Source organism: Poecilia formosa, unplaced genomic scaffold, assembly GCF_000485575.1.
Source record: "Poecilia formosa unplaced genomic scaffold, Poecilia_formosa-5.1.2 Scaffold57, whole genome shotgun sequence".
NCBI classification, from domain to species: Eukaryota; Metazoa; Chordata; class Actinopteri; order Cyprinodontiformes; family Poeciliidae; genus Poecilia; species Poecilia formosa.
In genome coordinates this window covers 875,640-886,915 of record NW_006799996.1, presented here as the reverse complement: position 1 = coordinate 886,915, position 11,276 = coordinate 875,640, and the positions used below count along the sequence as shown (strand labels likewise).

At 34.2% G+C, this 11,276-nt stretch overlaps 1 protein-coding gene across 3 annotated transcripts; it reads right to left on the bottom strand.

Annotated features, from left to right (window-relative positions):
* Window positions 1-1,178: 1,178 nt before the first annotated feature.
* On the bottom strand, window positions 1,179-10,473 carry nkain5 (sodium/potassium transporting ATPase interacting 5). 3 transcript variants are annotated; one of them, XM_016672192.1, is made up of 6 exons: window positions 9,133-10,468; window positions 6,430-6,567; window positions 5,473-5,553; window positions 3,721-3,921; window positions 3,255-3,312; window positions 1,179-2,144 (listed from the first exon to the last, which is right to left on the bottom strand). In XM_016672192.1, the coding sequence occupies exons 1-6, from the start codon at window positions 9,184-9,186 to the stop codon at window positions 2,134-2,136; spliced, it is 543 nt and encodes a 180-aa protein (XP_016527678.1). In that variant the 5' UTR covers window positions 9,187-10,468; the 3' UTR covers window positions 1,179-2,133. The 3 variants fall into 3 exon arrangements, with proteins under 3 accessions (XP_016527678.1, XP_007553614.1, XP_016527679.1); XM_007553552.2 differs by having other exon boundaries at window positions 3,721-3,918; window positions 9,133-10,204; XM_016672193.1 differs by lacking the exon at window positions 5,473-5,553 and having other exon boundaries at window positions 3,721-3,918; window positions 9,133-10,473.
* Between the last annotated feature and the right edge of the window lie 803 nt (window positions 10,474-11,276).

Below are 11,276 nucleotides of genomic sequence, written 5' to 3'. Positions count from 1 at the left end.
TATAAGGTTACTAACTAGAATAGTTAGTTAAATACTTAATTTAACTATTTAAATAAATATTTCAATATAGTTGTATATATATATATATATATAAGGTTACTAACTAGAATAGTTAGTTAAATACTTAATTTAACTATTTAAATAAATATTTCAATATAGTTGTTTAAATAACTATTTATATGTAGTTATATATATGCATATATATTTTGTAGATGTATATATAGTCATATACATTTAGATTTACTTATATACATATGCATATATTTACACATATGTATTACATGGCTTATGTTTATAAAAATCCCAAAATATTTATATAATTTATCTCATATCAATCTATGAGTTTTATATAAGTACAATGGAAAATATGTATTCATTAAAAAAATATAAATAAATAATTTTTTAAAAAGTCTTTGGGGCCCCAAATAATTTGGTTCCTGGGCTGCTGAAAACCTTTTATAAAGTCTGACCGAGACAGAATACTGTAGCACCACATCTAGAAGGAACTAAAGTAATGGTAACGCCTAAATTTCTACTGAATAGACTTGTAAATACTTTTAATTTAGGGTATTTTTATGTTATATCTTTTTTCAGGGGGCATTCTTGTAATTCATTGAAATTAGATTAGCTAATCTAATTTCAAACTAAATAATTGAAAATGCTTTGTTACATATGAAAACAATACAAAGATTTTTTTAAAGATCAAATAACTTTTTAAAGAAATTCTTTGGGTTTGGACATTTTAAAATTTTGAGCTAGAGATCTTCCATATAGACTCCTGATTCCAGGAACCAATGAGACAGGACTTTACTGAAACATCCAATCAGAAGATGAAAAGCAGATATTAGTTGTTGCTACCCTCTGTATGATGTTATATGTTGGTTACAATAATTACACTGCAAGCGTTAAGGTGGTATAGAAATAGATGATTACCCAAATTAATAACTAATGTTAGCTATTCACAAAAATCCGCTTAAAGTCAGACATGATGACAGTTTTGTTGGGCCTAAAGATTTGCTTTCCAGAATCTGAATCAGAATGAGTGGCAAATCTTCTGCCACATTTTGTGTTTAATTTTTTTCACCATTTTGGAAAACAAACTTTAAAACTTATAAATGTTACATAAAGAATTGAGAAATATAACACAAAGTTTAAAGAAATACACAATAACTTAAACAGACCATGATCAGTTTGTGATTTAATGTGCAATTGAATCATATTTAGGTTACCAGTGTAAAATGTAATATCTTAAGCAACAAATAACTCAAAATAAAAACCATTTACTCCATGTTGGCTGCTTTCACTTGCTTGAGGTCTTGAGGTTCAGAAAACAATTAAAAGAACAAAATCAGCAAGAAGAAACAATGAAAAGTCCATTAAACATAATCACAGTACTTTCCCCCAATCAGTTCATTTAGTGAACTAACAAAAATGGAGCAATACATTTAAAACACTCCCTCCAAAATCTAACCCACATGTCAAGTACAGAATTCAAATACATTGTAGAGACATTATTTCACTTTATTCTATTGGAACTTTTTTGGACCGGTCATACGCTAGATACAACTTTTATCAATTCATATAATATTTTTTACAGCTCATTCTCTACAAGTTTGCCACAGTATATGGAAACAGAAGCCAAAAATGTTTAATTTTATTATTACTTTACTGTTAATCACATATTTTTTATGCAGATTTTTCATAACAACAAATTAAATGTTGAAATGTCCAATAAAAAAATGCTGCACTTTGCTCAACCGTCTTTTTTCTATGAAATGTTTTTAGAGAAGTGATTCATCTTCTTCATTTTACCCATTAGAGCTGAAGAAACCTCTATGCGCCACCTAGTGGTAACAAACATGCAGTACACTCAATATTAGGAAAATCGGAGATTACATTTAAACAGAAGCTTTCATCAAGCTCATCTTAAATGTTTTACAGTCGAGAAGACACGCAGATTAGGACCCAATCTGATTCTTAAACTGGAAGATTATGTCCTGGACACATTTTAAGTCCCTGCCTTGATCAAAGGTTTCACAACCAAACTTAAGATGATGAAGATGATGATTGGGTCTTAAAGGTCCTCTTCTGCCTGGATTCTTTTCAGCATCTTTGAACAGATGTTCCTTACAGTCATTTGTAATCTGAAAAAAATAATAATAATTATCAAATAAATGTGCATTAGAGATGTATGTGCATTAGAGATGTAAGAGCAAGCAGAGATAAAATTGAATGCAAACAAGAAGGAATGAAATGGTGGAGGATTAAAAAGTCCAAATTTTGAGATCAAAGTCAGAATTTTGACTTTGATCTTCTGACTTTGACATAAATCAGAATCAGATTTTTGGGATTAAAGTCTGGATTCTGAGAAAAAGTCAGAATTTTGAGATTAATGTCCAAATTTTGAGATCAGTCAGAATTCTGGGAATAATCTACTGAGATTAAAACTCAGAATTCAGAATTTTGAGAGAAAAAAATTCTGAGTTTTAGGTTAAAGCCATAATTCTGAGAATCCTCAGAAATATGACCTTAGTTTTCTGAGAATAAAACTCATAATTGTAAAAGAAACACAAAAAAACCCCTCATAATTCTGAGTTTAAAGTCATAATTCTTTTTTCAGTGGCCCTCTTCCTCTTTCACAGTGTCTTCCATGGCTTTGCAAAATACCCTTGAACCTTTTCATGTTTTCACAAATGAAATTGTAAAAAGTGCTGCGTGTGTTTGTACTCACCCTTTGTATTTTCTTGGCAGCTTACATAGATTGGCCAACTTGTTTGGGTTTATTATTATTGTTAGTAGATACAGGCTGCAGTGAGTGTGGAAGGTCTGCATGCACCAGCTGACAGGCGTCACTTAACTTTTGTACGTTTATTTTTCAGTTTTCATGGGGGAGCAAAAATCTTTCTTAGAATTTTAGAGTAAAAAATAATGTGAAAAACATTTTATCTGCTGTCTGACTGCACCAGAGACTCTTTTTTTTCTCTGATAGAGTTTATATCTGAGAAAAAGAAAAACATGAGAACACGATGACCTGACTTTAGAAAATTATCCTTGAAGCAGTTTTATCTAAAACAACACCCCGACTCTTCAGTTCACCCACAGCAATAACAACAATTAACTAAGTGAAAGCTGGACAAAGTCAAAGTCAAAAGAAAATCATATAAAAGGAAAAAAGAACCAGGCAACAGAACAGATTCCTACGAACTACAGACATACTGAATGTAAAGAAATTATAGTAGGTTGTTTTTACGTACAGCTCTCCTCCTCTGGAAATCTGCTGACAGCATAACAGGAATAAACGACTCCCAGGAGCTGAGAACAAATTCAAGAACATCAAGAAAAAGGTTTCAAAGCTTCCTGCTTGCTTCAGATTTTATCTTTTAGCCAAAAAATAAAATAGCACATCACAATGTCCCAGGTGAATAAGTGTTTGCTGAATTTCTCTGTGAATTGTGGTATTTGAAAATAAACATAATAAAAAATACCTCCTTCTGTTTGTTGAGAAATCTAATGTTGCACAATACAATCAAAAACTGATTATTTGTGCAAAGGTTTATATTTTTTAAACTGAGGTGAACTTTAAGCTTCTTGTTTGTCCTTTAAACTTATTAATTAGTGAAGAGAGTAAATATTCAAAACCAAGTAAATGTGTTTGAGTTTAAATTTGCAGACCTGACAGAGAAAGTTTTGCTGTCAGTTTGTGTAACATGTGAGACTCACAGACAGAAGGAGCTGGGCGGCGCAGTGCAGAACCTCCAGGTACTGGTACTGCAGCCAGCAGCTCGACACCATGGTTAGCCGGGGGTTCTGGTGCTCGCTCCACCTGTCAGAGGCCGGGTTCTGACTCCGACATCCCGGCCCGTTGCTCTTCCACCAGGAGGAATGTGAGGAAACTCCCAGGGAGAGGACGTGGCTGTCCTGCAGCGAGACCAGGAGAAACGGACCCGGTCGAACCAAAGTCTCCTAAAGTAATGCTTTCTGAATGAGGTCAGCGCTGAGTCACGTGATTTTTGTCACTTAAGCATTAAAATGTGCTAAACTTTAATACTGTTCTGTTCAAATATAACGAGAATGGTCTTAATGCACAGCACATAAACCGATAAATGTAATAAAATAATTTTTATTTGGAAAGATTCAGATCCAGGATTGGCTTTTATATTTAACATAAAAAATATGAGAAATTATTTTTGAAAAACATTCACATTTCAAACAAAACAAATAAAAGATGATTGACCAAAATTATTATGTCATTAAAAAAACCAAAAAAAATCCTGCTTTTGCCCACCGCACTTTCCAGTTTTTTGTTTGTAAAAAATGTTAGGAATTATGTATAATTTTCTTTCAACTTGACAGATGTGCACCACTTTGTGTTGATCTTTCACATAAAAGTCCAATAAAATATGTTCATATTTGTTGTTGCAATGTGACAAAATGTGGAAAAGGTCAAAGGGTATGAATACTTTTGCAAGTGACTGTAAATAAACTTGTAAAAGAAAAAAAAGCAGATTTTCTGATTCAAAACAGAACTTAATGTATAAATACTCTGACAAACCAAATTAGTATTTTTATTTTATTTTTTTCTCCTTCTAGGTCTGTTTTGCTAAGTGTCTTTTTTCTGTTAAGCCAATAAAAAAATCTATAAATAAATTACAATATTAATTAATTGAATAATACACTTGTACATAGAATTAAAAATAGTTCAACAACTAAAATGATAAAAACAACAAAAATGAAAACAATGACAGAACAATAAAAGAATTTGAAATAAAAACTGAAAATACAAATAGACATTGTCTTCTATGCTAAAACAACATTAAGTTCCTGTATTATTTTGTACTGCGCAGTGGTGTTACTGATTATAATAAACAAAAAATGTAATAAAATAATATTTACATTTTTATTGTACTTTGAGAGTAATGTGACTAAAAAATTAACTAGAATAAATGATTAAACTCAAAAGAAAGTAAAAAATATCAGATTTAAGTGAAACCAAATATGACAGGAATATAATAAGCAGGAAAACACGATAAATCAGCACTAACATCAATATTGGCCGATATTAGTCATTTCTTAAAATATCGGTACCGGCCCAATAAATAAAAGTGGGTCATTATTAACAGCTGATCTTTATCTCCATCTTGTTGCCTTCTGATTCTGTAATCCCCCTCCTCCCCCCAAAGTGTTAAAAACTTACAGAAATAAATATAATGTTGGCAAATATTGTTGAATATCCATAACTTCAATATTAAAATCAAATATTGATAGCAGCTCAAATTTTCAAACCCTAATAATAAATATTTTAAAGTAAATATTTAGCATCTGATGACAGACAGCTTTAAAACTTTAAAAGCATTTTTTGCATCTGTTATCAGCAGTGGATCAAAAGAGAAACAGATTTAAACACTGAGTTAATTAGAGACTTCAGTCACTACAGCCACCTCTAATTATCCGTCCTAAATAACCGGGCCTTACCTTCGAAAGGCCTCCCAAATCCAGGTAGAGACAACTCACAAAGACGTTCCAGCCAATCCACACAAACATCCACAGCAGGTACTGGGAACCAGTAACAGAAAAAACGATTCATTTCACAAAGACAAGAAGCAAAGTAACTGAGACAGAAGCTCCAGATCAGCGTTTCTCAAACTTTTTTAGACTGAGGCCCCCTTGAACCACATCACAAACACTAATAGACCACGTAGCTCAAAACTTAATAACACAAAATCTGAATATATACTACCTGGAGTGAAAATATTTGTCTCTTAACACACTTCTTATTGTTTTCTTTGTTCATCCAATGAGAGGGATGGTGCTGTTTTGTAAACCTGACGACAAAAACCATGAATACATAATAAAAGAAAAATGGACTTGAGTTGATTTGGCAGACACAGAAATCCTCTTCTGCATAATGAAATATAAAAATTACACCGATTTCTATCTCAATAGATAGAAATTATTGTATTCATTTGCAGGTAAATCATTAAAAAAATAAAAATAACAACGGCTGTTAACCTGTGAGCAGAGAATCATAAGCAAGCAAAGTAAAAAACAAACAGTTCTAACCAATTGAGACTCGTTCACAGCTTAGAGCCGTTCAAAAGAATCGTACTGCTAGCAAACTACCAATTCAGCAGATACAACATGGCTTCCTCCGATTATAAGTTGTCTTGGCGTTGTTTTCTTTCCACTGGTATCTTAAGCAATTTTTTTTCTGAGTGACTCGGTTTTAAGCCACTTATCCATTATTATTTTTAAACACAATTTTTAGCTAAGCTAGCTGTGTACGTCGCACTCTGAGCTGACGTCACGGTAAAATGACAGACAACTTGTAAACAGGGTACTGCATGTAAACGGTCGTTTACATGCAGTACCCTGCGGACCGCTAGGGGGTGCCCGGGGGACGCAGTTTGCGAGAGAATTCTCTGGCGTTACCATGGTGACGTAGCGTGACTGGTACTGGATGGCCCCGAAAAGTCCCAGGATGACCACGATGATGTGGAAGAAGTTGACCATGATGGGAGCCCACTGGTAGCCCAGGAAGTCGAACACCTGCCGCTCCACCGCGGTTATCTGTCAGCAGGACAATAATTCACACTCTGTAGACTCTACAGTCCAAAAACTTTTACTAAAGTAAGAGTAGTACTTCAACATATTTTTACTCAACTAAAAGCAAAACATATCTAAGGAATTACTCAAATCCAAGTAAGAAAGTATTGGTAAAGATGCTACTCACGTACTGCTTAACTGATCAAAACATCAACCATTTAATATTTGAAGACGGATCCAAAAAGTTGTGTGGAAATGTTGGTATTTTAATGATTAAAATGATAATAATTCATATAATCAACAAAAATATAAAATAAAGGCAAAAGAAACATTTCTACGAATCCATTTCTTTCAAAATAAAACTTTAACAAAAACTGCGGCCGTGTGTCTGATGAATTATTTTAAATTTTTTATATTTTTTTAGCTTAAACAAGATTGTTGTTCATTCAGTGAAGTTACACTGTAAACACAGAAAATCTTGTCACATGTTTTGGTCCAGTTTCTGGTCCAAATACCTTAAAACATTTTAAATAAAACAAAACTAGTTTGCAAGTAACTGTTCAGCAAGATATACAAGTTTGTTTTAAGTAAATAAGTATTAATATTAATAGTAGTTTCACTTATAACGTGGGGAAAAATATATCATGTTATAATGGAAATAATCTACCAGTGGAAGTAATACTTTTTAAAAATGATTATTAGGAATTATTGACTTAAAACAAGCTGAAAAGTTACTTTTAAGTTAGATTTGTTTTATTTCAAGTGTAAGTTATTTGCGCTAGAAACTAGATGTAAAAATAGTTTTGGGTTTTTGCAGTGCACTCAGAGTGGGTAGAGTACCCAAAATTTTACTTAAGTAACTCGTAACTGCCAAACACTGATTCAGAGACAACAGACTTTACCAGAAACAAAATGTGCGGCTGCTGCACCCCATCATCATTATCGTCACTTTGTGTGTGTGTGTGTGTGTGTGTGTGCGTGTGTGTGCGTGCGTGTGTGTGTGTGTTGTCATGGCAACCGTGCCACTGGGGGGCGCAGCTTGGAGTGTGTGCAGCCTGGAGTCCTCTGAGGTCAGATGGGGGCAGGGTGGGAAACCGGGATGCTATTGTGTCAGGCTGCCTCAGCTTTTTAACAATTTATTATAAGGAGCAGAAAAAAGTCAATTAATTAGCAGGTTTTATTGAACCTGATGTCAGCCAAACACAACAAACCTGGCGTTTTTAGCTGGAACTATTTCATTTATTTTTTCAACTGTGTTTATTTCAAATGTCTGTTTTTATTTCAAAAGGGCTTTTCTAAATATTTTTCAAAATATATTGATAGATGAACTAAAACTGCGGTAAAATAAATAATATTTTCACAAAGTAGAAATAAAAACAAATCAATATTGAAATTTAAGATAATCTTGTAATAATAACATATTATTCCAAAAATATGTATGGAAAGAAAACAAATTTAAAAAAATATTTTATTTCCAGTCTTCAACATTACTTTCACATTTTCTATTATTTATATTACATTTTTATCAGTTGTATAAATTTCCAACATTACTTTCAGTTTAATCTCAATACTTTACTGTTGCTTATCTCAAGTAATTACTTTCCCTCTATTTCAGATGTCATTACAAATAAAACTGATGTTTTATGTAAATTTTTACATTATTTATTATTTTAATGTATTATATTCTTCACATCTAATTCTACATTTTCTGTAATATTTTATTGTAGTTTTATTTGAATATTTTGTTATTCACTACGCTTAATTTCTGGAATGGTTGCTGATTTTTTTTTATAACCTTTATTAAACTGAAAAGTGCACTCTTAAAAAATATATTTTTTAAAAAAAAACACTGTGCAAACCAGTAAATTGTTATATTCAAACCAGTAACAGCTAATGGGTTTTCCAGGTAATGTTTTAGCAACGTTAATTTGATGGAAAACTCTATTGTTTCTAACGTATTAGGCTTTGTGAGCGTCTGTGTTGAGAGCTCAATATTTTCTAGTAAAGCGTTATTAAACACAATCAACAGGTGCTTAAGTTGAATATTTTATAAAGTGTCAGTATTTTACAGTGTGATAACCCCACACTGCAAAAACTACCAAATCTTACCAGGTATTTTCCTAGTTTCTAAGGATCTTAATACATTTCAAATAAGACAAAACTAACTTAGAAGTAACTTTTCAGCAAGATGTACATAGCTTATTCTAAGTCAATAATTCCTTAATATTGATTTTAAAAAGTATGGCAAATTATGGGAAAAATGTCTGTAAAAACTGAAATATTTTTTTCTTTTTTTTCAATCAGTAGTAAGGAAGATCATACTTAAAACAAGGTCCTATGTTTTGCTGAAAAGTTACTTTTGTCTTATTTCAAAATATTTCCATCGGAATAATTGTGCTTTACCAGACTAAAAAACACTTGATAGCAGTTTGTGTTTTTGCAGTGCAAAAAGCTGCACATTTAATTGAACAATAATGACATCTGATGCCGATTCTGTAATTATTTTTTTATATACAGCTTTAGAAAGTAAACAAGCAACAGCTGGTGTGACGTGTTTATGATGCAGCATGAAAAATGAAAACCTCTTACCAGCTGCACGCAGCACAGCAGGACCAGCATGCATCTTCCGGAGCAGCAGCCCATCTTCCTCCGCTCCGATCAGCCTGACGATGGAGAGAGAGAACAATGGCGGATTTCCAGTTGTCCTCAGGCACAAGCGCGTTGCTTTCTGAATGGTAATTCCATGACCAGACGCATACAGTGCGGCTCAGCCTCTGGAGGAAAACACGGGAGGCTGTCCCTGCATGGAGCAGGGGGAGGGGAGGTATGGCGGGTGATTCATGCCCCGGTGGGGGGAACCTCAACATATTCTGTAGTGGACTTACAGAATATATTAATCAGAGTTGGGTTGTAACTACACTGAACAAAAATATAAACGCTCCATGTCAAATATTGTTGCCATGTGGAGTTAGCAACTGTAAATGAGCATTTTATTGTACAAAAGTAGTATTTCTCTTGATTTATGTGTAATTTTTAATCCAACTTGCTGACAGTGAGCCTTACTCAGTGAGTTGTTTTTTTACTCAGTGCATGTTTGGGGCCTGTCCAGAGGGTGAACAGACAAAATGAGCAACAGCTGGACAATCCTTGGACTGGGGACAATAAAAGGCCCCAAAATGTCAAAATTTCTCACAAGTCATAAAACCTCAGATGTCGCAAGTTATGCAGGAGCCATTGGGATGTTGGATGCAGGGATGTCCAGCAGAGCAGTAGCTGCATGGCTCAGTGTCCATTATTGGACCGTAGGCCTTTTAAGAGTTTTGTTTCCAATAGACTGGCACCACTGCAAGTCGAGCTCATCCTCGTCGGCTATGTGTGACCACTGCAGCACAAGATCGCCACATCTGACTCGTCCATCGGCTGAGACCAGCGACACACAGCTGATGAGACTATTGGTCTGCACAACAGATGCATCACGCCTCAGACTGTCCGTAAATGTAATGTGTTTGATGCAATCTTACATAGAAACTGTTTACTTTGAATAATTAAGTGAGCTTACTGTTTACCCATCTGTTTTTACTGTTTTTACCCTTCAGACATAGCCGCATGTCTGATGGCTGCTGAGAGGTCAGCTTGACCTTGTCTATTTTTGTTTTTAACTTTTAAACAAGGAATTAGTCAAATATAAGTGACTATGTATTTTTAAGTGAAACATTGTTTTTATCTGGGGAATATATTGTTAAATGCTTCATTGTTTTCTACAGTAAAGATTTTATTCTATTCTACTCTGTACATGGTTCTCTTGTGACGTCAAACTTCCAGGAACTTTGAAGCTGACGGCCATCTTGGTAAGTATCTTTAACTAACTAATGGCAGTTGCTATGGAGTTGCTATGACAACAATAAACAAGCCACAAGCTTAGGACTAGCTCTCACCTCCTTCCTATCTAACTTACAGAAAAATATGAGTACATACATATAAGTGCAGTTTGTGTCATATACTGTCATTTTGTTGGTTTCACCTTTGCTTTGCACTTGCCTACTAAGATGGCAGTTCAGTGGCGCAGATCACTTCCAGTTCAAAAAAACCTCCCTGTTGTTGAGCTACATTTGATGGGCACTGCACCTTTACCTAGCAACCCAAGAGGAGATCCAGCACATTTGGTCAGCTGGTTTTACCACTGCATGTACTGTACAATGGCTACTAGAAAGGACAAGAGTCTTGTTTTTTTCTTGCCATAAAGAAACAACATGTTACATTCTTGTTGGGTGTGGAGAAGGCTCTACTAATGCTTCTCAAAGATGTACGGTTGTATAATTGCGCATTTATTTCCAGCCATTTTCATGTGCGAGTGTAAACGTTGAGTTGGGGGAGCATAGCAGCAGCAGTCTATTTAGATTTAAAGTGACAAAACAAAGTATCTTATTCTGAAAGCAGCTATAAATAAACCTGGCCAGACTAAAATCTCAATGATTTTATGAACAAAATGTGATGAACGTGTTTTGTGTAGCCAATAAATCTGTCCTAGCCTGTTCAGGGAAGCACAGTAGTTCACCTTTAAATAGATGTGGAGATGTATATGCATGCAGTACACATAAGTAAGTGCTTTCTTGGCAGGACACTGGATTTCAGACCTTCAAAAGACCTCTCTGTTTGTTTCTGAGCGCGGCATGGATCGGCCCTCATACAGCAACACCATCCGCTGCCTTCTGATAGGTGGCTCCTAATCTTCA

What these genes read in the sequence shown, in the direction of transcription:
- nkain5 (XM_016672192.1), bottom strand. Translation starts at nt 9,186, where the DNA reads ATGGGCTGCTGCTCCGGAAGATGCATGCTGGTCCTGCTGTGCTGCGTG. An exon ending in TGCTGTGCTGCGTGCAGCTG is followed by an intron (nt 6,568 to 9,132) that starts GTAAGAGGTTTT and finishes TCCTGCTGACAG; the next exon opens with ATAACCGCGGTGGAGCGGCA. An exon ending in ATTTGGGAGGCCTTTCGAAG is followed by an intron (nt 3,922 to 5,472) that starts GTAAGGCCCGGT and finishes CTGGTCTCGCTG; the next exon opens with CAGGACAGCCACGTCCTCTC.